Source organism: Mesoplodon mirus (genome assembly GCF_964341445.2).
Source record: "Mesoplodon mirus genome assembly, chromosome: 3".
NCBI classification, from domain to species: domain Eukaryota; kingdom Metazoa; phylum Chordata; class Mammalia; order Artiodactyla; family Ziphiidae; genus Mesoplodon; species Mesoplodon mirus.
Genome location: NC_138978.1, coordinates 39342109 through 39369941, shown reverse-complemented (window position 1 = coordinate 39369941; position 27833 = coordinate 39342109). Strand labels below are relative to the sequence as shown.

The 27833-nt window shown below is 57.9% G+C and overlaps 2 protein-coding genes across 8 annotated transcripts in view; one reads left to right on the top strand and one right to left on the bottom strand.

Moving 5' to 3' along the window:
• SLC6A9 (solute carrier family 6 member 9) overlaps positions 1 to 23264 on the top strand; it is a 31798-nt gene extending 8534 nt beyond the window's left edge. The window contains exons 3-15 of one of the 4 annotated variants that reach the window (XM_082613630.1): positions 9483 to 9562; positions 10256 to 10329; positions 10996 to 11127; positions 11500 to 11770; positions 17431 to 17563; positions 17761 to 17895; positions 17992 to 18095; positions 18496 to 18733; positions 18824 to 18958; positions 19066 to 19165; positions 19255 to 19355; positions 22243 to 22413; positions 22535 to 23264. In XM_082613630.1, the coding sequence (XP_082469756.1) occupies positions 9483 to 9562; positions 10256 to 10329; positions 10996 to 11127; positions 11500 to 11770; positions 17431 to 17563; positions 17761 to 17895; positions 17992 to 18095; positions 18496 to 18733; positions 18824 to 18958; positions 19066 to 19165; positions 19255 to 19355; positions 22243 to 22413; positions 22535 to 22729 (1869 nt within the window). In that variant the 3' untranslated portion in view covers positions 22730 to 23264. Of the gene's footprint in view, positions 1 to 9482; positions 9563 to 10255; positions 10413 to 10995; positions 11128 to 11499; positions 11771 to 17430; positions 17564 to 17760; positions 17896 to 17991; positions 18096 to 18495; positions 18734 to 18823; positions 18959 to 19065; positions 19166 to 19254; positions 19356 to 22242; positions 22414 to 22534 lie in introns of all 4 variants that reach the window. The other 3 variants (XM_082613632.1, XM_082613629.1, XM_082613631.1) reach the window with 3 other exon arrangements.
• A 686-nt stretch (positions 23265 to 23950) lies between these two features.
• On the bottom strand, positions 23951 to 27688 carry CCDC24 (coiled-coil domain containing 24). Of its 4 annotated transcripts, none has more exons than XM_082613635.1 (8): positions 27277 to 27688; positions 26872 to 27047; positions 26614 to 26730; positions 25847 to 25972; positions 25194 to 25248; positions 24637 to 24706; positions 24447 to 24525; positions 23951 to 24363 (listed from the first exon to the last, which is right to left on the bottom strand). In XM_082613635.1, the coding sequence occupies exons 1-8, from the start codon at positions 27400 to 27402 to the stop codon at positions 24126 to 24128; spliced, it is 987 nt and encodes a 328-aa protein (XP_082469761.1). In that variant the 5' UTR covers positions 27403 to 27688; the 3' UTR covers positions 23951 to 24125. The 4 variants fall into 4 exon arrangements, with proteins under 4 accessions (XP_082469761.1, XP_082469762.1, XP_082469759.1 ...); XM_082613636.1 differs by having other exon boundaries at positions 25847 to 25921; positions 26842 to 27047; positions 27277 to 27687; XM_082613633.1 differs by having other exon boundaries at positions 25847 to 25924; positions 27277 to 27687.
• Positions 27689 to 27833: the final 145 nt, after the last annotated feature.

Below are 27833 nucleotides of genomic sequence, written 5' to 3'. Positions count from 1 at the left end.
CCTCATGCCTCAGCAGCTCCTAGGACAGGGCCGTGCAGGAACCCAGCTGGCCAGGGTGCCTCCAAGCCTGGGAGCAGCTGGGATGCTTGGGGGCACTGGGGGTGGGGGGTGGCGGTGGTCCTTTCGTGGAGACCTAGTGCCTCTATACACATGTGGGGCAGGGCTGCCTGGGGCTCGGAGGACAGGGAGCTGGAGGAGAGGAGCCCAGGACAACAGGAGAGCCCTACTGGGTCAGCTTTAACTCCACAGCTGCACACCAAGTCCACAAGCTGGCCAACTCAGTCCCCTCCCCTGTGTCCGCTCCCCACTCATACAGCATCTTGGGCAGAAAGGCCTTGGTGAGCCTCATTGGCCTCTCCCAACATCTTTTTTTTTTTTTTTGCAGTACGCGGGCCTCTCACCGTTGCGCCCCCAACCGCCCCCCACCCTGTTGCGGAGCACAGGCTCCAGACGCGTAGGCCCAGCGGCCATGGCTCACGGGCCCAGCTGCTCCGCGGCATGTGGGATCCCCCCGGACCGGGGCACGAACCTGCATCCCCTGCATCGGCAGGCAGACTCTCAACCACTGCGCCATCAGGGAAGCCCCAACATCTTTGAGTTCACTAGTTGCTTCTGCCCCTGGAAGCCTCATGATGAATAAGAGCAGTGTCACCTGGGCTAGAGCCCTGGGTGCCAGAACATCGAATCGTCCTAGAAGGCTTTTTTTTTTTTAAATTTATTTATTTGTTTGTTTGTTTGTTTGTTTTGGCTGCGTTGGGTCTTTGTTGCTGCACGCAGGCTTTCTCTAGTTGCAGTGAGTGGAGGCAGGCTTCTTGCTGCGGTGTCTTCCCTTGTTGTGGAGCACGGGCTCTAGGCGGGCAAGCTTCAGTAGGTGTGGCACACGGGCTCAGTAGGTGTGGCTCGCGGGCTCTAGGGCGGAGCTCAATAGTTGTGGCGCACGGGCTTAGTTGCTCCGTGGCATGTGGGATCTTCCCGGACCAGGGCTCGAACCCATGTCACCTGCATTGGCAGGTGGATTCTTAACCACTGCGCCACTAGGGAAGCCCCCCTAGAAGGGTTTGAAAACGCCACAGGCCACCTGGGGCTGCCCCACCCTGACCTGTTCTGTTATGCTTTGACAAGAGGGTTTGGATACTTCTTGTCTGCAGCAGCCATCACAGGGCCTGGTGAACAGTGGGTGCTCACCCAGCCCAAGTCCTGGCATGTAGCAGGTGCTCAACTAGTATGGGCTTGACACACATTGGGATCTCAGCAAGCACAGGCTTGACACCCCCCCTGGCCCTCCCTTGGTAGAGGGCCTGTCACTTAGCAGCCACTCACCTAACATGAGTCCCAGCATGTAACAAGTGCTCAGCTAGTACAGACATGGCAAATATTGGGCACTCACTTAGCACAGTGCAAGGGGCACAGTGGGTGCTCACCCTGCTCAGGGCTGGGCATATTTTGGGTCCTCACATGGCACAGAATTTGGCATGCATGGGGCACTCGTGTAGTGCAGGACCCAGCACACCACAAGGGCTCCCTGTGGGGCGGACACACAGTGGGTGCTCTCTTAACACAGAGCCTGGCACACAGTGGGAGCTCTCCCAGCATTGGACTTGGCACACACTGTGTGCCTTCCTAGCATGGGTTTGACACACAGTAGGTCTTCTCCTACCTCAGGCACCGACACACAGTGGGCACTCTCCTTCTATAAGGCCTAGCACAGAGAAGGTGCTCTCCTAGCCAGGACAGCCTGAGCAATGACTTAGATAATCAACTAGATGATCCTAGATGTGCAACTACCCCCTCCCCAGTGAAATGGACAATATCTAGATCCAGAGGAAAAGGCCCAACCTCCCCAGACTTCCTCTCCGGACCCAGGACCTGCCCTCCGTTCCCCTTGGTCTCCCTCCCCTCCCCGGCCTCCCTGGAGACCACCTACTCAGTCCTGCGGCCTCCCCTCCCCTCACACGGCTTCCCTGCAGCCCCGCCGCCCCCAGCACGTTCCAGTCCTGGCTCAGCAGGACCTTCCCTCGGAGTCACAGGGTACAACAAAGCCCCTAGACTCCTTGGCCCTCTGGAGGCATGCCCACTCTTATTAAGAAAAGTCAGAGGCGGGGTTGGGGGAGTCGGCCTCCCTGAGTGGGGCTGGAGCAGCTGGATCCCGCTAATGAGGCCTCATTACTGCCAGGACCCAGCTGGGCCGCTGCCGCCTCCTGTCCCCATGGCCAGAGCCAGAGAAAGCTGTCCAGCCAGGGCTGCCTGTTCTGGGCACCCAGCCCAGGCCAGGGCAGCCAAAGCCCAGAGCCCACCCTGGGTGGAAGTGAGCAGTTGGGCATCATGGGTGACTGGGCCTTCCTGGAGCCAGTGGCCCAGCCAGGGCCTTGGCCCTCAGTTTGGGCTCACAGGAAGTTCGCGGAGCGTGTCTGGGACCCGGCTGCATGAGGCTGGCCCGGGGAACAGCTCAGTCAGTGGGGTCTGAGGCCATTCTTAGGAGACTTGCTTGAGCCGAGGTCAGTCCCCATCTTTCTCCCCAAAATGGGCATAATAACATACCTACCTCAAGGGGCTGTTGGAAAGATTAAATGAGTTAATATATATGTAAAGTGTTTAGGACAGTGTCTGGCTCATAGTAAGCACTTAATATGTATTATCTGTTACTATTATTAATAATGCTAATAGCTTCAAAGATGGATAGATATTATCCCCATCTTAGAGATGAAAATATTAAGACCATGGGCTTCCCTGGTGGCGCAGTGGTTGAGAGTCCGCCTGCCGATGCAGGGGACACGGGTTTGTGCCCTGGTCCGGGAAGATCCCACATGCCGCGGAGCGGCTGGGCCCGTGAGCCATGGCCGCTGAGTCTGCGCATCCGGAGCCTGTGCTCCGCAACGGGAGAGGCCACAACAGTGAGAGGCCCGCGTACCGCAAAAAAAAAAAAAAAAAAAAAAAAAAAAGGACCAGACACGTTAAGTGGCTTGCCTAAGGAGATATATATAGTGAGAACTGACAGAGCTGGGGTTTGAACCCAGGCTTGTCTGACTCTAAAGCTTTGCCCTTTAAAAAAAATGTCATCCTGCCATGTTCCCACTGGGGTCACCTCATTTACCAAACTCACAGGGAAGCTGTCCTTTACATCAGAATTCATACATGCTTCCATTTGACCGATGTTTACTAAGATCCTACCATGTACCAGACCCTTTGCCAACCTATCAGTTTCCGAAAAGAGCTATGCCTTCCCAGCACCAGAACACTCGTGGCCACCTTCCTGGCCACGGGTTTGTGGTGTCTCAGCATCCGCTGGAGACTGACCAGTGAGTGTGGCCTCAGAGAAGAGGGATTGGATGGGTCTGAGTGACATTCCACCCCAGCCGTGGTGACACCTGCTAGACTGTGCCCAGCCCACTCGGTACACACTCCCAGAGGGAATACCTCAGGTTCTGGGTGATGCAGTACTAATCCTCAGAGGTCCTTATTCTGCAGCCACCCTCTTGGCTAATGCCATCTTTCTTCAGACAGATGACAGCACCATTCACTAAGCCAGAGCTTTTTTACATGGTCAATCATATTCTCTAATGAGGACACTCCGTCATCTTGGCTGGTTGGGAGTCCCCAAATCCTGGGAGGACTGCTTCAGGACCCATCACCCCCCAGCCCACAGCCTTCTAAGAAGTCTGAGATGCTCTGGTAGTGCCCTGTGGGTTGCGCCCCCTTCCCCCTTCTCCTTCACCATCTCTAGTGCCCAGTGGTACCCAACCACCTTACCAGGAGCCCACCAAGTGCCAGGCCTATGCGCTCAGAAGCATCTGGGCCCCAGACCTCATTCTGGAATGGGACTGAGCCGCCCTCTCTCTCTCTCTTACACGCCTGCTCTGCCTCACCCTGTGGCTGTGAGTGTGTGTGTGTATGTGTTTTGTTCCAATAACTTGCTGGGAACAAGGGAGAAACACAACAAACCCTGCGCTTCACTCTAACTGTGGAGCACCCGCGCTGGGCTGCATGGGGACTGGCTGGAGGGGGAGGGCCGGGGAGGGGGTAGGCAGAGCTTCAGGAGGAGATGAGGTGAAAGTAATTGATGCTGCCCAGCCAGCAGTGGAAGAGGCAGGGGATGCGTCAGTGTCGCCCGGGAGCCGGCAGAGGTGTGAATGAGAGGGGACACGCACACGCCGCGCCAAGTGCTCACCCTGGGATGGCCGCGGCTCAGGGACCTGTGGCCCCCTCCTCCCCAGAACAGGTCAGTCACCTTCCAGGAGGTCGAGCCCCCTCTCTGGTGCCAGGCAGACTGAGAGGCAGGGCTGGGGGTGGGGAGAGGGGCTGAGTGGTCTGTGCCAGGGAGGGGCAGGCACAGCCAGCCAGAGAGACAGACACCAGCAAAAGTGACCCAGAAAGTTGCAACTGTGCAAAGGAGCGGGAAGAGTTAGCTATGCGGAGGCGGCACAGGGGAGGAGAGTGGGGCTACGAGGGCTCCCCCAGCCTAGGGACCTGCTGAGAATCTGCTCTGTGTATCAAAGCTGCATTGTCCTAGCTCCCGGGGAGACGGGCCGGAGGTGCCCAGGAATTGTACTAATCAATACAGCCCCATTGTCTGTGCCACGGCAGCTACTCCTATGGGGAGAGTGGTGAGGGGGCAGGGGGGCTTGTTACATGGACTCAGTGGTGAGGGTGGGGGAACAGGATGGGGCGACAGTCTCGGCTGCGAGGAGGAAGACCCCACGCAGTGTTTGCCAGTGTCTAGGACAAGTGCCCAGGTGTGTGGGGGGGCACCGGTGTGCCCTCCTCCCTGGAAGCCAGGGATGGGCAGGAACGTCAGGCACGATGGGGCTGATGGCAGTGAGGGAGAGGGGACTGGGAAAGCCACCTTCCTTCCCTGTAAGGCATCCTGACTTGACCTTCGGAAGGCAAGAGAAGGAATGTCCTCTGGGGAGATGTGGGTTGCATTTGGGAGAAACATTATGCAGGGCTGCCCTCCACCTTCAGGACTGCCAGGGTCAGAAGCCAAAGCCACTTTCCAGAATGCGAGCCCGCTGCCAACCGAGCGGGGCAGAGACTGCTCACGGCTGCCACAGTGCAGGGCATGACTGCTGGGCTTCAGGGCAGAAGCAGAGCCCACCCGATGGCCCTATCACTTCTCCCAGAGCCTGGAGTGGAGCCTGGCATGCCTGGGGTGCATCTTCTGTCTGCTCTCCACGATACTGGCAGCTCACTCTCTGCCAGTCAGGGCTCTGGGACGAAACAGCACCGGGCATGTCCTTGCCTCTCTCACCTCCTATACGAGGGCCTGATCTCCTGACAGGTGCTCGGAGGCTTTCCTTGAAGCAAGAGGCACTAACAGCCCCTGCATACTGCTCGGGTCTGGGGTAGGTTTTCCCACGGTCCTGCTGCTCCAGCCCGGGCCCTTGACTCTTTCCCATGTCTGGATGAGCGAAGCCAGATGAAAGATGGAAGGCTCTGTCATTGCGGGGCAGATGTTGCCTGAGGGCCAGCCTGGATCCTGGATTGATTGGACCGACGGGAGAGAAGTTGGGGAAACAAGAACCAAGTGGTGTGAGAGGGTCACAGGGTCTCCTGAGGCAGCCACAGTTTACTGTCCTGGCTGTTCTGCCTGAATTCCCCACTGGGACTCAGAGAAAGTTGCCAGTGATCTGGATTTGGCTCAAGGTCAGTCTGGGATGTAGGGTCTTGCCCATTCTCCTCCACAAAGTTTGTCTTGGATGGGACTTCATCCCTTGAGCAAACCCTGGGGCTGCAGAGTCCTGGACAAGAAGCCTGCCGGATCCTAGTGGGGCCCGCCCTGCCCGGGCTGCTCCAGGATTCCTCAGTGTCCACCGAGAGCAGAGCTCACAATTCACAGAAATATCCTGTGGACACCGCTCTCGGAGGGCAGGAGTCGGGAGACAGAGCACAACCGTCGCCCAGGGTAGAATCCTGGGCTGCCTCTGGGTCTGAGCATGAAGAAGGAAGGGACACCCCTGCGGTGGGGCTGGTGGCCGCCACTGGGAGCGGGCTCGGCAGCATTGTTTCTTTACACGTCGCTGTAGTTTCCAATTTTTTTTTTTTAATGATAAGCTTATAATGATTTTATAATCAGAAAGAAAGCAATAACAACTTTTTTTTTTTTTAAGTTGTTTAGAAAGCCAGTGGGAACTAATGGAAAATACAGGAGACAGTCAGAAATAGCAAATTCCAGGCAGGGCAGAGCTACAGAATATTAGGAGATCTATTGAGGTGGTCTGTCTATCCCCTGATTTTACAGGTAAAGACGCTGAATGCTGAGAGTGGAAGTGGCTTGCCCAGGGCTGCTGAGGAGCAGGCTCTAGAATGCTAGGCTTCTAACCCCCAGTGCAGGGTCCCGCCCTGCCAAGCCCAAGGTATAGAGGGAGATCTGGATTCTGCCCTCAGAGCTGAACTGCCTTAATTCCAGGAGTTCATCCAGACCAGTGAATAAGTAGAGGGCAGAGGGCTATGGAAAGGACTTATGTAAGTGACTGCTCGGTGTGGCTCACCCCTCTAGGCAGGAACAGGGGTGGGAGGTTGTGAACCCAAGACAGGTCAGCGACCGCTTCTAAGGGTAAGGGGCATGGAGGGTTTTATACGTATATGTCTGTACATGGCACGCGTCATGGAGGATGATCAGCCAGCCCACCCACACAGCCATGGAAGGCACGCCCCGTAGCCTGCATCCTGCCTGGCCTGGGGAATCTCGGGCACAGGGCAGGGCAGGGCAGTCCCCGCCCTGCAGATCACTCACCGGGCGAGTCAGAGGTGAGGGGGTGGGGGGAGCCCCTCCAGGGAGCCCAAGGAGGAGGGGAGCAGCCCAGAGGGGCACCAGGCCCCTCTGGTTTAATTCACCACCCAGGTGTGAGCGACGGAGGGAGGTTGGGGGAGCAGCGAGGGGCAGACAGGGGGAGGTGGGTGATGGGCAGGACCAGCCTGGAGACCGGCCAGTGGGCAGGGCCGAGCTGGGTTCGGCAGACAGGCCACCAGTCTGGGCAGACCAGGAGCACAAAGAAATTCTTTCGTGGGCACCTCAGAGCCAACAGCCTCTGCAGGGACTGTTAATATCAGTGACACGCTGTTCACCTAGCAGATCAAGAAAATGGGAGGCTTAGAATGGGGGAAAATTATGCAAGGAGAAAAAAAGTTGTGCAGCATTGAAAAAGGCTCACCAGCCTTGGGCGTCGCTGCCAGGGAAGGAAGTGGAGGGGCGTCCCCAGAGGAGGGCTGGGGGAGGAAGGGAACTAGAGCCCCTAGGACGCCCCCCACACACAGAGGGACCCTTCCCTCCAGTGTACTTGGAGGAAGGTTGGCTTCTTCTGTCCTTGCTGAGCGCTATGCCCTCACCAGCCAGGCTGCCTGCACATAGCTCGCACTGGAATTAAAAGTCAGAGGCCTAGCTGTGGACCAGGCTCCCGTGGCGGCATCCCATCCACAGTTCCTGAATGGGGCACCGCGGGGCCAGGGAGCAGCAGATGGTGCTGCTTCTGCCGTGAGCTCCTCGTACCTCTTGCAGGGCGTCATTTCAGCTCCTTCTGCACAGCAGACCCCTAGTGTTACCAGTTACTTCCTGCCACAGCCCAATCCCCAGTTCCAAGCCCCTGTCCCCCAGGCTCTGGCCTCCCCAGGTCACAGCCGGCAGGGCTGAACTGGTTAGCACAGGGCTCAGTGGTGTGCTGCTCCTGAATGGAGTGACCATGGGCCCTTGAGGGCTCAGTCAAGCTACTGCCTATGGCACTCAGCTGGGGGCATCATCACCCTCCCCGCCCCCTCCATGCCAGGGAAGGAGAAGACCTCGGAGGTCCAAGTCTGGTCCTGCTGCACTTGGTCAGGGGGCTGGGGCCAGGAGAGAGGCCTTGAACTTCAGGCCTTGGGGACCTCGGTCTCTGCAAGAGGCTTTGCCCTTGCCCAGCCCATGAGGCCATCCTGGACCCTCAGTTGTCTCTTTTACAGCTGTAACCGCTGCTTCGTGACCCCACCCATGTACTCCACAGCTGCCACAATCCCCCATTGTGCCCCTAAGTAAACAAGCCTTGGACAGAATAAAACTGTTATTGTAGGATCAACATATATGAGCCCTATTTGGCTTGGATTTGTTTGGGAATGGATAAACTACCCCAAGCAGGCCTCACACCCTCTGAAAAAATGCTCCCCTGACCCTGAGGTATTTCTAGGCCTGTCCCAAAAAAAGGCCCTGGGAGGTGGTGACAGGCTTAGGCAGGAGTCTGTAAGGACCTGTCACACTGGGACTGGGAGCCGCCCACTCCCAGAGACAAGGCGGCCTTCAAGCCCCTTCATCAGGGAGGCCTTCTGTGACCTCACCCAGCCCCCAGCCCCACCCCTTGTCATCCTCCCATGCTCTTGTGACTTGAGAAATTCCCCTTTGTGGACACATTGAAGTTGCATATAAAAATTATGTGTTTATCTCATTGATGGCTTACTTCCTCCTGGACTTCTAGTTCTGAGTGGGTAGGGGTGTGTTTTGTTCACTGCTGAATTCCCCGAGCCTGGTGCAGGGCCTGGCACATAGTAGGAGCTCGTAAACCTCCGTGGCTGCGTGAATGAAAGTACACAGGCTCTGCTGGTTGGCTCTGCGTGCTCCTTGAAGGGAGCACCACGGTTTCTGGCACTGTGCCTCCAAACCTTTCGGGATGGTATAAGGCTCAGTGTCTTCAGGCAATGCTGGATTGGGGGTGCAGGACAAGCGTGTCTGTGCTGTAGTGCCCATGTGGTGTGCAAGCCCAGAGCACCCCCCTGAGATGTACCCATTGTGGGAGCAAGGGATGCACGGCTGGGGGGCCACCACCAGGTGCCGGGGCCTCCTGTGCCTGCCTTCCTAAATGGGCCTTTCCGGAGGGCGCAGGCCTGGGGAGGCCATTCTTCCCCTCTGAATGTGTTGGTCAGTGTCAGGGTCCGACAGCGTGTCAAAGCACCAGGCCCATTTGTTTATTGGCCAGCGTGCCTATTGTCCTTGAATATGTCTCTTTCAAGCTGAGGGTCAGCGTCACTGCAGTGCCGTCCCTCAGAAGCCATGCAGCTGTGTCTCTGATCCTGGGTGTCCTCCAGGGACACCTGGCCATTTCTCTCAGGAGAACAGCCCATCTCTGGGAGGCTGTCTCCGTCACTCAAGGACTCTCTGGGCTTCTCTGTTGGTGACTCTCGGGGCCCCTGTCTCTTAGTGAGACACCTCTGACCCCTCAGGCTCTGGCTCAGGGGGGCTCCATTTCCAGCTTACCTGGTAGGGGGTGGAAAGGCCAGGGCATGGGGGAGGGGTGCCCTCACTTATAAAGGAACTTACTGGGTTAGTTCCAACTGTGGGGTTAGGGTCCTCAGTGGGGCTTCAGGCCACCCAGTCCAGCCTCGCAGCTCCTCCAGCCCAGCCCGGCATCCTTCCCTTGGGGCAAACTCCCCCATCAGCCCCTCCTGACCAGCCCGTCTTCTGCAGCCCACCTCTTCTCAGCTCAGAGACCCTTTTCTAGAGTCACTCCCTCTGTTTCCCCTAGCAGAGTCTGTCCTCCAAGTCTGGCGTGGTGCCTACAACTCTGGTCTCCTCCCCCCAACTCATGGCCAGCATCCCCCAGCCCAGGTCAGCTTCCCCAGGGCCCCCGCCCCCGTCATGGGCAATATACGTGGCTCCCCTGGCCCTCCCATCCTGAGCCCCAGAATGCCCTCCCCAGGTCTGGCCCAGCTCAGTTGCTTCCCCCTTCCCCCACCCTACAGCCCTGCCCACCGTGTGCCCCCCGGAAAAAACCTTCAGCTGGGGGAGGGGTCCGGGTCCCCTCCCCCGCAGCCGCCTGCCATGGGCAGCGTGCTCAGCCTGGCGATGTGGTGGCCGCAGCTGGGGGGGCTGTCTGGACACAGGCCCCTTTGTGCCCAGCCCAGCTTGGCTGCTTGGTATGAGGCTCAGCTGCTCCCAGATCCTCACCCAAAGGGGAGAGGGGAGGCTTGGGAGGGGCTGGCGCTAGGGGGTCCTCATCTCGAGCTCCCTCTCAGTGTCCCACCTCTCAGATGTCGGTAGCAGCTGCTCAGGTGGGCTGGTGCCCCTGGCACAGTGTGCTGGGGGGCTGGTGAGGGAGGCCGGCTTGGCACCCTCCGGCGGCCGCTGCTCCCTCTCCTGTCCTCTGCCGGGCCTGCCTGCAGCTGCTGCCAGCAGAGGGGAAGCCCAGGGTGGGGTGGGGGCCTGGAGGGTCCATGATGTCCCCACTGGGGGTGGCCCAAAGGGTCAGGCACCGTGCGTGCAAATGCCTTGCTGATGGTTGCTTCTCTCCTGTTCCCGCAGAATGGTGCTGTGCCCAGTGAGGCCACCAAGAAGGACCAGAACCTCAAACGAGGCAACTGGGGCAACCAGATCGAGTTTGTACTGACGAGCGTGGGCTATGCCGTGGGCCTGGGCAATGTCTGGCGCTTCCCGTACCTCTGCTATCGCAACGGGGGAGGTAGCCAGCGGGCACAGGGCAGGGTCCACCCACGTGGATAGAGCCCACCCCCCGGGGCCCAGCCGCCCCCTCCGCGGCACACACTCCAGACAGGCTGGCCTCTGGCCCTGATCTCCTTTGCCCCCATCCCTGGCTTAGGTACCCTTTACCTAAGGTGCAGCACCCCCGACCCTGGCAGCCTGCTCCCTCGAGGAGAGGAGAGGTAGAGAAAAGCAACCCAACCTCCCAAGGCTCCCTGTTTTATACTGCCTGTGTTTCAGCAGCCCTGCACCCAAATGATTCACGGATATTTGAGGATCTCACTGACTAATGTGTGTAAAATTGCTTGGTTAAGCCATCAAATCCCACCCAAACATGGCGGCTCTGGGCCCTGGGTTTGACTCAGAGCAGACTTCCTGGGAGCCTCTGTCAGGTTCAAAGACAGGTGGTGAACAGTGTGCCTCAGACTTGGGCTCCGGCCCAGTGCGTGGCACACCCTCCTGGGGGCCCAGCCAGTTGCAATGGTTTTGCTGTCAGTTCTGAGCAGGAAGAGGGTGGGATTTCCCCAAAGCCGCCCTGAGCCAGCCCTCTCCCTGCCCACCAGGTGCCTTCATGTTCCCCTACTTCATCATGCTCATCTTCTGTGGGATCCCACTCTTCTTCATGGAGCTCTCCTTCGGCCAGTTTGCAAGTCAGGGCTGCCTGGGGGTCTGGAGGATCAGCCCCATGTTCAAAGGTGAGGCCTGGGTGGGGTGCGCGCGCGCACACACACACACACACACACACACACGGGCCTCTGGGGACCATGCTGACTCACCCATCTGTATAAACACTGCCAACCCCTATGGGACGCTGGTGTTAACCTGAGGCCCACATCAATGGCCAAGGCCATGGACACATGCTGGGATCCATGTTTACTTGGCCTCCACGCTCTCTTCCTACCACGTTCATACACAAAGGCCCTTCGCCCCCCAGCTTGCCCCTGCCAAGGCCTTGAGCTGCCTCTTTTGTGGCTCTCCATGAAAGCCTGCCTCTTAAGCCCTTCAGAATTAGCCTTGCCTCCTTCAGCCAGACGTGTGAGGCTGCTCCTGCCCCTCTCCTCCCCCAGGTGTGGGCTACGGCATGATGGTGGTGTCCACATACATCGGCATCTACTACAATGTGGTCATCTGCATCGCCTTCTACTACTTCTTCTCGTCTATGACGCCCGTGCTGCCCTGGGCCTACTGCAGTAACCCCTGGAACACGCCTGACTGCGCCGGTGTGCTGGATGCCTCCAACATCACCAATGGCTCCCGGCCTCCCGGCCTGCCTGGCAACCTCTCCCACGCGCTCAACCACACCCTCCAGAGGACCAGCCCCAGCGAGGAGTACTGGAGGTGAGGACGCCAAGGACCTGGGCTTCTGGGGGGGACCCCTGGCGCCAACACTCAGCCCTCGCCTTGGCCATCAGGCAACTGTCTGCAGTCTCGGGAGGGTACCAGGAATGGAGGGGGCCAGAGGTGCGGGAAGAGGTACAAGGAGTTCACAGCCTGGTTCAGGAGAGGCTGACACTCCCACAGTGGCAGCGAGGGAGGGAGGGCTCCAGCAGTCAGGCAAGTCTGCAGAGGAGAGTCAGGGAAAAGGGGGCTAGCTTCCTGGAGAGAAGAACAGCACGAGTGGAGGCCCTGGGTTCCAGCTGAGCAGGGGCTGGTCCTGAGCCTGAGGGGAACCTGTTGTGATGAGAGTGACAGGTGCGTGGGGAGCTCACGGGCCGTGAGGCAGCCTAGGAGGGAGCACCAGCCCTCTTGGAGAACTTACAAGAATGAATCACAGACCTAATGCTGCGGAACAGAAGAAGCCGTGAAAGTTTCCTGAGCCCAGGGCTGTCCTCATCAAGCTGTGCTTAGGAAAGATAGCCTGGCACCACTGTGCTCCGTGGTGACAGAGAACAGAGTCTCGGGGCTGGCTGAGGGGAAGCTGCTGCTGGAGGTGTTTGGAACATCTTGTCCCAGCTGGGTGGGTGTGAGGGCACAGCAGGACATCCTGGAGGAAATTCCCCATGTCCTGTTGAGGAACTCATGGGAAGAGGGCTTGGTGGACTGGTGGGTAGGCCTCATTCATTCATTCTGCAGACATTTATGGTGTCCACCCTGCCGGGCCCTGTGTGCCCATGGGGTATGCATGGCCCTGAGCCCCTGCCCTCAGGAGTTCACAGTCCAGGATGGGAGATGGGTAGTTACCACTCTTAGGGGCAGGTGCCTCAGTGCAGGTATGTGCAGGGGTGTGGTGGGTACAGGAGGAGCTGATCAAGAAGGCTTCCCAGAGGAGGGAGGGAGACGTAGGAGGGATTGGGAGAGACATGACAGGTGAGCCGAGGCCAGGAGGTGGCAAACTGGAGCTGGGGTCGGGGGCAGGTGGGACACTGAGTATTGGGACAGCAGAGGCCAGAGGCATCATAAGGTGCAGGGCTTTTCATGCCAGGCGGAGGGCTGGAGGCTTTCTCCACAAGGTGATGGAGAGCCGTGGGTGAGCGGCCAAGGCCCCAGTGATACTTGAAGTCCTAGCAGGTCAGTATCCTCGAAGCCCAGGCCCAGTGCTCAAACCCTGAGGGCCCAGCTTCCCTGTGCCAGCCTCTGTGCTGGGCTATAGACATTCAAAGATGGTTAAGATGTGGTTACTGCCCTTGGGGCTCGTGGTGGAGCCAACAGAGCTGTTGCCTCCCAGTAAGGGGCGGGCAAATTTACCTCTGGGCAGACTCAGTCATTCGGTCATTGGACAGGTCATTTTCTGAGCTCCTAGTAGGTACCAGGCACAGCACTCAGAGTGGGGACAGAGTGGGGAGTCAGAAACAGACTCCGCCCATTTAGGTGTTCTGCTATATTTGAGGCATAGTGTGGACTGGGCAGCTGGATCTAGACTGGGGGTGAACCTTCTGGAAGTTCCCAGAAGCACAGTGCCCTGCCCATACGCCAGAGATGCTCCAGAAGCTCTCACCCCAGGGGCCGTCTGCCAGGGATTCCCCGACGGGTGGGTCCATGGCAGGGCAAAGCTCACCAGATTTTATCCAGTGCAACTAGAGGGGAACTGCCCTCAGAGAAAACTAGCCGTGAGTCAGGAGGTCCACAGGGTGGCCAGCTCAACTCTACTCCTCAGCCGGGGCTGGAGCCGGGCATCCCTAAGGAGCCGCTTGTCCCACGCAGGACTCGTTCCTTGAAGGATGGCTCCCTGCCGCCCCCTCCTGGAGAGCCTGGGGAAATGACCCTTGAGAGGGCCGCCCCGGATGGCATCAGCAAGGAGGTGAGGCGAGCAAGCACCCCCATTTCTCGGGCAGCTACTATGTGCCAGGCATATTCTCTTACATGATATTATCCCTGTTTTTCAGATTCAGAGACTTATGCTCACAGGTTAACGAACTAGGCAGCAATGCTGTGTCAGGATATACATGCCTCTCTGTGCCTGGTGCCTGGTGTGAATTAGGCCAATGATACTCTACAGGCATTCTTGGTCCACACTCTCCAGCGCCCCTCTGGAAAGCTGCACAATCTCATTTGAGCCCCACAGCAACGCTGTTAGGTAGTGGGTGCAAGTTTTATAAAATATTCCCATTTTACAGGTGAACAAACAAGTCAAAAAAAAGATTAAGTGACTCCTCTAAAGCGAGAGAAGCTCCCAGGGCAGATTTCTGAGCCCATGTCTGCCTCTTGCTCACCCTTTGGCCCACAGTCTTCCCCTCCTTCACCACCCCTTCACAACCTTGTCTTACAGTCCTCTGTGTGCTGGTCTAACGCCTGCTAGGCAGGCCCTAAGCTCAGGACATGCCCTCTCATCTCCCCAGCAGACACCTGACATCCAGTGGGACTTGGATCCCAGCACCCCTCTCCTGGTGTCTTCATGGCAGCCCCGGAGCCACACAGACCTCACTCGAATCCCAGCTCTGCCACTTACCAGCTGCGTGGACTTGGGAGGTCACCAAAACTCTCTAAGTCTCAGCTGTTCATCCGTTAAGCGGGCGTGGTTACAACATCATTCTTGTTGTTATAAAGATGCGACATAAATCACTGGGAACAGTGGTGGGTGCTCGGTAAGCACAGTGAAAGCCACTGCTGGAGATGCAGTGAAATAGATTAGGGTGTCCTGTTCTCAAGGCATTTACCATCTGGTTGGGGAAATTTAAAAATAATGCAGAATAATTCCATAGATGTTATGAGAGAGGCAACTTGTAAATATGTGGGATTCCAAAAGTTTTAAGGTTAGCTGTTTGATCTCAAAAGCACATAGTCCAAAACCAAAACAAAGCACTAAATATGGTACCATAAAAAGAAAGGTAGAGTTCATTATTTAGTTCCCAGGCTAGCCTTCTAAACTCTTTAAGCCCTCGTATTATATGCTGGACTCTTGCAATAAAAGATAATATAAAGCACTACCAGCTTAACAGATATAATTAGCAAAGTTTTTTAAAAGTCTTTTGAACAAGAAATGGTTTCTTTACTTTGAACGCTGGTGCTTAAAGTAAAGCGACTCTCGGCTGTAGCAGTAGGACCCGATGACTATTCTGGAAGGCAGAGACTCCCAACACGATGCACCCTAAATAGTGTGCCAGTCCGGTGCCACTTGGGCAGCCCAGAGTCCCCAGCCCTGCTGCCTTACTTTGAGTGACCTTGTCGATTTGCCCTTATGGGCCAAAAATATTTTTTCTGCGTGCCACGAAGGGAAAAGGATTGGAAAGCACAGCTGCAGGGGTCCAGGAGCCTCTCCTTGGGGGGAACCTCTCCATCCCTTTGTCTTTAATTCCCCCATGGACTAAGAGCCTGGAAAGGTTCCAGCCCAGGGCGTGGCCTGTTGAATGAACCAGCTCTATGGCGGGAGTTGAACAGGAGAGGGGCGTGTTGGACAGCGCCCTCTGCAGGTCACAATGTGTAAGGCGGCCTGGGGGAAGATTTGAGGCAGAGGAGGCAGGACAAGGTGCTTGCAAGTCTTAACAGCCAGGCAGGCTGACCAAGCAAACACCAAGTCCCAGGCCTGGCGACACTGTCCCATGAGAGGCTGGGGTGACAACCCATCGCAAGGTATTAAACATGTTGTCATGAAGTTTGAGAACTGATTTGGGGAAAAAAAAGTAAAAATAGCTAAGACTAGAGGACAGCCTATGAGCTACGCTGAGAGACCCTTGCTGAAAGAAGGGAAAGAAAGGAGCTTGTATTTACCTAAACTTCTCTACAAATTATCCTAGGTTGGTGTTATGATGCCCATTTTACAGATGAGGAAACTGAGGCTCAAGAGTTTGTCTCTTGCTCATCACTTCTAGCCTGGACAACTCCAACAACCAAGCTGGTCCCCCTCCAGGTTCTCCCCTTTATACTTCTCAGTCCATTTTCCATCACGTGCATTCACTCATGCATTCAACAAATATTTATTGGGCACTGCTCTGTGCCAGGCACTGTGCTAAGCACTGGGGGATACAACAGTGAACAAAACAGATAAAAACCCCTGCCTTCAGAAGGCAGATGACAAACTAAATAGTAGAATGTACAGTGTGATAGAAAGAGATGTGCTGTGGAGGAAAATATAGCAGAGAAGGGGGTAAGGTGTGCCAGGCTGGGGCCAGGGTGGCAGGTTTAATCAGGTGTGCCAGAGTAGGCCCCTTTGCAAAGAGGACACCTGAGTGAAGACTTGAAGGAAGTAAAGAGGGCGGGAGCCACGTGGACAAGCCCAGCTGCATAATTTGTGGGGCCCACTGCAAAATGAAAAGATGGGGCCCCTAGTTCAAATGAATTAAGAATTTCAAGATGACAATGGCAGGGCATTAAACCAAGCACAAGGCCCTTCTAAGCATGGGGTCCTGTGTGCCTGCACAGGTCTCACACCCATGTGGACATGTGGAGATTTGGGGAAAGGGTACTCCAAATAGGGAATAGCATGTGTAAAGGTGGGAGCATGCCCGGCACATTTAAGGAACAGCAAGGAGCCCAGTGCAGCTGGAGCAGTGAGCAAGGGGGAGAGCAGGAGGAGAGGAGATCCGAGAGATGGCAGTTAGGAGGTAATGGATCACGTAGGGCTCTGTAACCACTGTAAGGACTTTGGTTTTTCCATGGTGAGAGATGGGAGCTGCTGCAGGGTTTTGAGCCAAGGAGAGACCCTGAGAGTGCTCTTCTAAAAACCCTCCAGAAGCTTCTCATTGTTCTCAGAATAAAATCCAAACTTCTCAGCCTTGACTTCGCAGCTTCTCTTGGTCTGGTCCCTTCCTGAGCTACTGACATGCCCAGGCGGGGCTGTGCTGGTTCCTGACCCCTGTCCTGCTGCGTGCTATTCCCTCAGCCTGGCATACACTTCCACTCCCCTTCACCCACCTCCTCCCCATCCCTCGAACTTTGGCTCAAGCTTCACCTCTTCCAGGAAGACTTCCAGTGTGCTCCTCCCCATGGGGTTGAGACACTCCTCCTGGCAGTACCCACAATGCCTGATCCAGGTCTATATGCCCAGCATCTAGCAAGGGCCTGGCACATAAACGTCCAGTTGATTGAAAGAGCACAGCTGGCATGGCACAGGGCGCCAGATAGAGCCACACATACGTCGGTTCAAGTCTGGGCCTGCGTGCTCGGAGCCTCCATCTTTACTCAGCCCTCCACTGCCTCCCTCTGTTCATCAGAGCTGGAGGACTAGTGTGGGAGAAAAGATCACAGAAGGCTTCCTGGAGGAGGTGATGCCAGATAGGGTGTGTCTAGTCTGGAGGAGAGGGCATTCCTGAAGGGAGAAACACACAAGCAAGGGCCTGGGCTGGGTCTGAGCAGGGACAGGGAGACCTCCACACCCAGGGGCTGAAGAGGCTGGCCCAGGACCAGGGTGTGGCCTGCAGGTGCCCTTGAGGGTCCTGGGAGAGGAAGCAGGCAGAGGGGGCTGGGCCTGCTGGGGCTGGCGCCTCACAGACGCTCCCATCTCACATCAGCCGGCTGCTGGGACTTCGTGAGAAAGGAGGGAGCTGCCAGGCTGGGCCCTGGCCTTGGGAGTTTGTTGCTGGGTGGCGGGGCTGGCCATCAGTGACAAAGTATCCCCTTTCCAGGCTCTATGTGCTGAAGCTGTCAGATGACATTGGAAATTTCGGGGAGGTGCGACTGCCGCTCCTTGGCTGCCTGGGTGTCTCCTGGGTGGTCGTCTTCCTCTGCCTCATCCGAGGGGTCAAGTCTTCAGGGAAAGTAAGTACCCCTCCCCGAGCAGGGTCTGTGCCCACCCAGAGATATATCCTGCCTCCCCTACCTGGGTTTTGTGTGTGGAGGGGTGGGTGGGGGTGTGATGAAAGGATACGGGAGGGGAAGAGGGACCAGAGGACCAGTGGTGGTTGAGGGGGCAGGAAGAGCCCAGAGGAGACCAGCGGGGCCCCTCTCGCACCCAGGTGGTGTACTTTACGGCCACATTTCCCTATGTGGTGCTGACCATCCTGTTCATCCGTGGCGTGACCCTGGAAGGAGCCTTCACGGGCATCACGTACTACCTGACACCACAGTGGGACAAGATCCTGGAGGCCAAGGTGGGCTGTGGACGGAGGGGGACCTAGAGGGCCGGGGAGGGGCAGAGAGGTGCCAGCCTCTGACCACAGCTCCTCACCGGCCCATCCCTCCCGCAGGTCTGGGGGGATGCCGCCTCCCAGATCTTCTACTCGCTGGGCTGCGCGTGGGGCGGCCTCATCACCATGGCTTCCTACAACAAGTTCCACAACAACTGTTACCGGTGAGACTCTCCCTTCCAGCCCTGGGGCTGCCCCCAGTTCCTACCCTCTCTGCAGCCTGACCCCGGCTCCCCCAGACCCACCAGGTCCAGTGCAGCCTCCTGGCCCACCAGGGCCCTCCCTTCCACTCACGGCCTTGAGATCCTGGCAACGCGGGGTCCGGGTCCAGTCATTGCAGAACGGAGAGAGCTTTGGCAGAAGAGAGAAGAGGTGAAGACAGTGATGCCCCAGGGGTCTGTGAGGACTCAAGAGCCTCAGGCCCACTTAAAGAGGTCCAGAGCAGACCAGAAAAGAGATTGGGGGCACCTTTGTTCCTAGAACTTTCTCTTTCTCCAAGTCTCTTGGCCCAAATTGGGCAGGGGGAACTAAGCTGCGTGTCCTGACTGTTTTCCTCCCCATCAGGGACAGTGTCATCATTAGCATCACTAACTGTGCCACCAGCGTCTATGCCGGCTTTGTCATCTTCTCCATCCTGGGCTTCATGGCCAGTCACCTGGGTGTGGATGTGTCCCGCGTGGCAGACCACGGCCCTGGCCTGGCCTTCGTGGCATACCCTGAGGCCCTCACCCTGCTACCCATCTCCCCGCTCTGGTCCCTGCTCTTCTTCTTCATGCTCATCTTGCTGGGGCTGGGCACTCAGGTACGAGGTGCAGGACATGGGCCTGTGGCTTGGGGAGGGAGGAGGCAGGGGCGGAGGTCAGGCCCCTGCTCTGATGGCTGTATCCTGCAGTTCTGCCTCCTAGAGACGCTGGTCACGGCCATTGTGGATGAGGTAGGGAATGAGTGGATCCTGCAGAAAAAGACTTATGTGACCTTGGGCGTGGCTGTGGCTGGCTTCCTGCTGGGCATCCCCCTCACCAGCCAGGTAAGAACGCGAGGGAAAGGCTAGGCCGGAGTTGCCAGGGTACGGGGGTTAACAAGGGGGGAGTGTAGCCTCGGGCACCCTGGACTCAGCTGCCCACTGGCCCGCAGGCAGGCATCTACTGGCTGCTGCTGATGGACAACTACGCGGCCAGCTTCTCTTTGGTCGTCATCTCCTGCATCATGTGTGTGTCCATCATGTACATTTACGGTAAGTGCCCAAGCTTACATGGCCTCCCGTGTCCCGGCCCTTGGCCTGCCCACGCTGTCCTGCGGGCCTGCTGACCTCCCTCTCTCCAGGGCACCACAACTACTTCCAGGACATCCAGATGATGCTGGGATTCCCACCGCCCCTCTTCTTCCAGATCTGCTGGCGCTTCGTCTCTCCAGCTATCATCTTTGTAAGCTCCTCTGTGGTCCCTCCCCTGCTGCCCTGTGGCAAGCGTCCTTCTCTTGGGAACCAGCAAAGGGAGAGCAAGAGCCCATCCATCTGGCCAGAGCTCCCCATGGAGGCTCCACACCCACAAATCTGGCCACTGGGGGTCCAAGGAAGGTTGCATAGAGTCAGACAGGTGTGTGGAGACTCAGAATCACCCAGGCCCTGGCCTTGGGTTAGGAAGGGAGCACAGGGCCCTTTATTTGAAGACAGTGCCCAGCTTCGGAAGGGGAAAGCAGGCTGGCAGCAGCTGAGAGCCGGCCCTCCCTCCCTGGTGTTCCCGCCTGGCATTCCCAGAGGAGCCTCGGGAACCATGATTGACACTGGTGTCAGCCTCCGTCAGCCTCGCTGAGCTCCTGTCTCCAGTCCCTGATAGCCGAGGTGCTCAGAGTACTCAGGGTATGTGGTGTGAATGCATGTTGCAGAAGCAGGTTGTACAAGTCAGATGTCAGCTCAGGATCCGGGACACCCTCGTAAGCCTTCCAGGCACTGGAGTGGGCCGGCTTGGGAGGGGGAATTCTGGGTTTCCACCAGTATTCAACACCTGGGAAACTCCCATCAGGGAGCTGAAATGGTGGGGGGAACGCCCACCGTGGCCGGGAACCATATATTAAGTCATGTGATACAACTCTCCAAGGTATCGTTATGATCTCCACTTTACAGATGAGGAAACTGAGGCACCGAAATGTTAAGTAATTGATCCAAGGTTACACAGCTTCTAAGAGGCAGAGCCCTCATGCAAAGCAGGTAGTCTGATCCGGAGCCTGTGTGCTGGGCCCGTGCTACTCTAGAAACAAGTGCGGGAGGAGGGGTGGTCTATGGACTAAAAACCCTCTGATCTTGCTTCTTTATGCTCAGGGTGAGAAGTGGGGGGCAAAAGGGATTTGCTAGTGTAATGGTCCCTCCACAGAGAAGAGGCAGGGCCACCTCTGAGTGACGGAGGTGTCAGCCCAGTGGCCAGGGCAGTGTCCGGAGTCCTGTGTGCCACAGAGAGGTCAGCACCGGATTTCCACTTTGTCTCATGTTTCTGAATAAAAGGCCCCTGAGGGCTGAGGCCTCCATCACATGGGGTGTGGGATCTTCCCGAGCCTGGCGCAGGCACCAGCTCTGGCCACCGGCCCAGCTTTGAAACAGGAGCAACGGAAGTCTCCTGTAAGTGGTGGGAGGAGGGGAGGGTAGATGCCAGCCAAGCGCTGTGCCCTTGAGGGTTGTGGCTTTGGCCCAGGACCTGCCCCAGGGGAGCTCATCCTCCACGGCCCCCCGGGAGGCTGCCCCCCCTGCTCGGAGACCCAGGGCACCGCCCAGGCAGGGCAGGAGGCAGGAAGGGCCCTGGGTCCAGTGTCTCCACGAGATTGAGTCAAAGCTGGCAGCGCCCTCTCTGTGCCCAGAAAGCCAGGCTGGAGTCACCTTCGGGTGAGGATGCCAGGCTCTGTGGACACGTGTTTCTGGGCTGTTGGTTTTCTTTGGGGGCTTTACTTCTTTATATTGCTGAAAAGGTCTTTTTTGACAAACTCCATCCTTCTATCAGCTCAAATAAAGAATTTATCGGGACTTCCCCAGCGGTCCAGTGGTTAAGACTCTGCCTTCCAATGCAGGAGGCGTGGGTTTGATCCCTGGTTGGGGAACTAAGATCCCACATGCTGTGGGGTGTGGCCAAAAACTTTAAAAGAAATTTTTTTTTAAGAATTTATCCACACCTTAGATCAGGATCTAATTCCATTCAGAAAACTTGCTCTAAGCTCCTCTGTGTGCAGCGTCCTAGGAGGGCCCACCCACCCCTGAATGGATATGGGTCTTGCCTTCTAGAATTTGGTCACCCGGAAGGCTGGAGGGGCCTGAGCTCCAGGACACAGCTGAGGGCTCAGGGTGGATGCTGAGCCCTCTTGGCAAGTGGCATCCACTGCCCCAGCTCCTCTGGGTGGCCCATGAGCCACCTGCCCATCTTTCTGCTAACTTTAGGTTTTTCGTTGCTGGAACCCCAGGCTTTATTTCCCATGTCCCTCATCTCTTTCCAAAGCGGTTCCCGAGAGCATCCCCAGCCTGACACTCATGATTTCTAGCCTTTGGAGCCTCCCCAGGCTGTCTGTCACTGTCTGCACAGCCACAGACTGGCAGGACTTTGCCCTTTCCTCTCCCGCATTACTCCCACCTCCTTGCATAAGTCAGTTCAGATCCCCACACAAGATTGTGCCAAGCACTGTGCTGGGCACTGGAGACCCAGAGCTGATGCAATCCCAGGAGCTCCCAGGTCTGGGGGAAACACCCATAAAATGCTTAGTAGATGGAAAATGCCACTAAAGCCCTTTCAGGAAGAGGAGACTGGAAATCAGTGGAGGCTTCTTGAAGGAGGTGACATTTGCATAGGGTTTGACAGAGGAAGATGCAAAAGAGGATCCTCCATAGTAAGAAGGGTGGGAAACGCTGGGTGTAGCAGAGACACTGAGACAGTAAGGCCAGAAAGATAAGCCGAGGTCTTGATGTGAGGCGGAGAAGGCCCTAAAGGCCAGGGATTTGGCCTCGCTTCAGCAGGCAATGCAGGGCCACTGCGAGTCTTTGAGCAGAACTGACTTCCAAGGGCCACGGCAGCTGAGTGGCTCCCTGGCTGGTTCAGGATTATGCAGAAGACAGACCTCTCCCCTTCCACCGTGGCCACCTGCCCATCATACCCTGGACCCCTGGTTCCATCAGCTTCTTCCACTACCCAAACGTTGACAGTCACCCCCACCCTCCCCAAAATGCCTCTTTCTAGTTTGGGAAACTGGAGAGGGAGGGAGAGGGTGCGGATAGGAGGCCTGAGGCCTGGGTGGGGCTGGGCAGGACTCACACCCACTCCCGTTCCCCACTCTCTGCAGTTCATTCTCATCTTCACGGTGATCCAGTACCAGCCGATTACCTACAACCACTACCAGTATCCAGGCTGGGCTGTGGCCATCGGCTTCCTCATGGCTCTGTCCTCTGTCATTTGCATTCCACTCTACGCCCTGTACCAGCTCTGCCGCACAGATGGGGATACCCTCCTCCAGGTGAGGGGTGGGGGCAGGGGGCAGCCAAGTGAAACAGGAGGGGGTGGATGGACAGGGCTTCAGGGCTCTCTTCTGATGACCGTGCCCACCCCGCCCCCAACCATGCCTACCTCTCCTGCAGCGTCTGAAAAATGCAACCAAGCCAAGCAGAGACTGGGGGCCCGCCCTCCTGGAGCACCGAACGGGGCGCTATGCCCGCACCATTCCACCCTCTCCTGAAGACGGGCTTGAGGTCCAGCCGCTGCACCCGGACAAGGTCCAGATCCCCACGGTGGGCAGTAATGGCTCCAGCCGTCTGCAGGACTCCCGGATATGAGCATAGCTGCCGGGGGAGTGCCCCACCCCCGCCCCGTGCTCCCGCCACAGAGACTGGGGAGGCGGTGGACAGGTGTCACCGCCTGCCCCTCCACGCCCGGACCAGGGCGGCTCCTGTCACCTTGGCCACCACTGCTAGCGTGGTCATCCGTGCTCGTGTCCCTAGTGTTTACAGGTCCTTTGGATGCCAAGATGGCAGCTGGGGGGCGTGAGTGATGGGAGGGTTGCTGGGGGGCCCAAAGCACTTTGGAGGGGTCTCAGGCCAGGTCCCCGGAGGCAGCTGGACTTTATGTGGCCTCTGATGCCCCCACACGTTGCCCTGAGCTAAGATTCTGGGTGGCCCCCTACCTGTCCCCCTCCCCGAGCCTTCAGCCTCCTGACCAGTGTTCCTGCCCCCAGAGCAGACCCCAGCCTCTGCCCAGGCAGATTTGGATCTTCCTACCTGGAGGCAGGGTAAGGGGCTAGGGGGCTGTGCAGTGTTACATGTCAGGCTGTAACCCCAGCCCTGTTTGTCTGTGTAATTATTTTTGTAAAAATTGTATTATCTGTGGTTGCCACCCCCTTGCCCTTGGCCTCGGGCCCAATCTGTCTTCCAGGCCTGCCTGCACCTCACTCAGCTGCTCTGGGGTCTCTGCGCCGCCTCCCAGCACTGGCTGTAGGGCCAGCCAGCAGAGGCCCATGACCCAACAGCCTGCCCAAAGAACTCGTTTCTGGGGGACAGGGGTGGGGCGATGTTCCGCAGGAGGCTTGAGCCCAGAGCCCTGGGGAAGGGGACCCTACATGACACCCCCTTGCCCTCCCTCTGCCAGGCTAAAGGCCCAGTCTTCCCAAAATGGGCTGCCCTTGTTCACGTGCCAAATGGCCCCAGCCGGCGTGCCCCACCCCCTCTCTGGAGCCAGAGCTCCTTCCCCCAAGCCCTGCAGTATCCGTTTGTCCGTCCTCTGTGCCCCTCTGTGCAGTGACAACCCCGGAAGAGCCGCCTCTAATCCTCTGTAGCAATAACGGTGCGCTGCCCACCCCTGCCCATCCGTGCACCACTAGGATTTTAAAGTCCATAGATTTTAATGAAATTTCTATTCCTGTCTCTGAGCTGCTGCTGTGCTTTGTCTGGGTCCCCCATGGGGACGAGAGTCACGGCTGGGATGTGACCTCTTCCTGCCAGGCCTTTGAGGGATGCCTGGGAAGAGAAAGGCCAGAGGCTGTGATGGTCAGGACCAGACACCAAGGACCAGGCGAGGGGGCAGGGTGAGGGCCAGAGAGACAGACAGCCTTGGAATCCTGGTGAGGGCTCATCCAAGACTAGATCTGAAGTGGGCTGGGCCATGGCAGCTGAGAGGTGTCAGCAGCACACAGGGCGAGTTCCAGCAGAAGCGGAAGTCTCCTTCCTGACCAGCCCTTCAGGTTGGGGCCTGGGGCGCCACACTGGACATCGGAGTGGAAGCTGGCCTTTTTCTGGGGCTGCACTGAAGCTTCCGTCCCCAGCGGCAGGTGGCGGCCAGGCCTTGAGGTTTGGGGCAGCGCTCCAGAGGAGGAGAGGGCAGGTGGCACTGGAGAGGCCTGGCCCAAACTCCAGCAGCCCCACGGAGGCAAGGCAGTGGTCCGAGGCCCTGGCTGGAGGACTCCAAGGGCCGCAGCCTGAACAGGAGGGAGTAGCTGTGAGGGGGCCATGGCCTGACGCTTAGCCCACCCCGTCCAGCTGTCCACCTGCTCTGGTTTACCTGTGACCGGGGGAGACACAGGAAGGCCTCAGAGGTGCCCGCAGCTCCTGTTCCATGGCTGCCATCTGTTCCTTTAGCTCTGGAGGAGAGGTCTAGCTGAGACACAGTGCTCAGCAATTCCAGGGTTTGTGTACAAGAGCGGGACAGGGACAGGAGGCTGGGTGCTCTGGGGCCTGCTCAGGGTCCTCACCTGCCAGGGTGGGCTCTAGGGTTGCCTCAGAGGGCCAAGGGGCCCCTGTATACTCCTCTTCCAGGCAGCGCTGCAGGGAGAGCTGGCTCAGTGCCCAGCCTTATGGCAGGGGCGGGGTGGGGTGGGGCGGGGCAGGATGCTGAGGCCAAGATACCCATGGTGGGGCCCAGGAACCACCCCATGCAGTCTCCTCATCCCAGCCACCTGAGGACACTCCTGAGAGGAACACCAGCCTCCCTGAAAAGCTGAGCTTGGCAAGGTAGTGGCAGGCCCGAACCCAGACATGGGGAAGAGAAGGAGGCAAAAGACCAGGGGCAAATCCAGCAGGTTAATCTAAAAGTGCTGACCTTGGACTTAGGAACTCAACCAGAATCTGGATTCACACATACGGGAAGTGTGCATACAGGAGAAATGGACAGAGGACTCACACAATCTTTGCACACACACACACACACACACACACACGTATGTGGATCTCACACACCAGGTGAGAGACGGGTGTGTCTAGGCTCAGCAGAAAGGCTCTGGGGGTGGGGAGGCCCAGGGCTGCCGCTCACCTGCAGGATGGCAATCTCCCTCTTCAACTTGCGACACTCCTCCTCCAGAAGGGCCCTGGGACATGGGGGAGTGTGGCACCGGCAGCAGTGCTGCAGGCCCGTGTCACAGCAGAGCCCACCACACAGACCCAGCCTCCAGCCTTACCAGGAGTTCCCTCTAGGCCCTCCTTTCTCAGCCCACCTCTCCCTCTGCTGCCCAAGTGCAATCCCAGCATGGCCTTGCAGCCCCGCCAGCCTCTTTCTGGGCAGGACGTGTCCTCTCCTTGCCCGCCTCCCAGCGCACATGCTGGGGGGCCCCATTCTCTCTTCTTCACGACAGTATTGGGCCTGCAAGTCCTCCTGCCTCCATTCTCCCCCAGATCACAGCCCTTCCCCTGTTTAAAAGACTCTTCTGTGGTGTGGTCCATCTCTCTCCCACACCCCAGCATAAAAGTCCTCAGGCCACGGCCCCTGCTGGCATCCCTACTTGGCTACTTCCTGGCAGCAACCTCACCAGCGACCTGCCCCTTCCACCTCTCAGCCCTACTGTCCTGGGTCTCCCCAGCAGGTATGCTGCCTCCCTCCTCCTTCCTCATAGTCCCAGTACGTTAGGATCCATCCCCCGTCCTACCCTCCCTGTCTCAACCCCCACTGCACACACTCAGGGGCCTCACCGCAGGTATCCGGCAACCTGGTCAATGTGGGACACGTTCAGTTGGTCCTTGATGACGTTGAGGTCCCTGTGACAGCTGCTGGCAGATGAAGTCAATATCACTCTCCCATGTTGCTTCACCCCAGGCCTTCAGGACACAAATGCCATTTCTCCTAGACAATTTTGTGTGTTTTCTCACAAAGGCAACATAAGATGGTACTAAGAGGAGGAGTTCTGGAGCCTGGGTTTGCAAATGGGCTCTGCCACCCTTCACTGTGTGTGAGCTTGGACAAATCAATCATCCTTTCTGAGCTTTAGTTTCCTCATCCGCAAAATGGGGACATCACCCACTTCCTAAGGATGTGTGACAAATAAGTTGCTGCCATTCAGTGATGAACACGCTGCTGCTCATTTATCTCGTGCAGTCCCCAGCCCTCTCTAGCTCAGCCCTTGCACCTGTTCTCCAGGCCAGAGGAACAACTGACAACTGGATGAAGCCTTTCCTTCCACCCATGTCTGCGTGTAGTGCTCCCTCTTCCTGCAAAGCTCTTCTCTTTTTATCTGTCTGGAAGTCTGTTCCTCATGCTCTAAGACCCAGATCAAACCAAGCTTCCAGGCTTGGTTCATGTCTCCTGGGCCTGCAGCCCTCATGTGCTGATCCCTAAAACAAGTGGCTGTAGAAGTATCCAGTCCCAGACCAGGAGCTCCTCCATGCCGGCAGGTGGGACCTGCCAGTTGGCTGGGGCCTCTGCCAAGCAGGAACAGACCCCTCCTTTCTTACCACTATACCTGGGCTCACCAGCTCTCAGGCGGAATATCTCCTGCTCTGGCAAATCACGCCTGGGCTCCTCCAAGGCAAAGCGCAGGACCCCGGGGCTATACTGGACCCAAGCCTGGGTCTGGTCCCTGCAGAAGTTGCACACGGGGGACACTCAGGGGCTCCTTCCAGGGAACCACAGGAAAGGTGACCCTGGCCCCTTGTCAGTTTCAGGGTTAGCCCATCTGAGTTCTGGAGACAGGGCCCAGCCCCAGGTCTGAGGCTCCAACCTGCCCTCACAGATGGCCTTCCGGCGGAGATCTTGGAGCAGCTGCCGCAGTTCCTGGCGCACGAGGTCTCTTACGAGGGGCGGTGGTGCCAGAAGGGAGGAAAGGTCAGAGGTGGGGCGCGAACCAGGGGCTTGGAAGGATCGAGCCTCTCGGAGCAGTGATCGTAGCATCACCACCTGCAAGGAGAGTTGGGACCCCTTGCGACTGCGGAGGAGAAGTAAGAGGAGGAAGGGGAGCTAGGGGAGTGAGGGGCAGGGCAGAGTTAAACTGGAGAGGGCTGGGCGGACAGTGAGATCCGACAAGAGCTCGAAATTTACCGGGCAGAGCCAGGGACCCGGAGGAGGTGAGGAAATCACCCAAGTCGTGGGATAGGCCTGGAGTGGGGCCCACATTCCCACGCCCCACCTCTGCCCGCAGCTCCAGGCTCAGGTCCACCGTCGTCTCCCCTAGAATCCTCTTCACTTCGGGCCGCTCCGGGAGCGGAACGTGCTCTTCCACCAGCTCCCACAGCGGCGGAGAGTCCCCAGGCATGGCCTGCCCGCACCGCCACCCCACAACGCGCGTACTGCCAGACAGCAGGTCGGAGAGCTGGGTTACTGGGAGACCGCGGGTCTCCCAGGGCCGGGGCACGCCCACGCACGCCCCGCCTTTTCCTGGTCTCACATGCCGCGCCCCCAGCCTGTCGCTCGGGCCAGCCTCTCCCCAGCCCCACCCCGTTCTGCCGCCCGTCCCCACGACTAGAGTTGCCCGGTCCAGAGCCGCCGATCTCTGGCGCTGTCTCTTCTACTGGCCGACTCTCCGTGGCCGGGAACCCAGGAGCCAGGCCGCGGGACTGGGGCCCTAGCCCCGCCTCTTCCGCGCGACCGTCACCCGGGAAACGGGGCCTGCTACCCAAAGCCCCACCCCCAGACGGCCCCGCCCCCGCCCATTCCAGGGCGGTGCCGGCTCGTGAAGCCCAACCC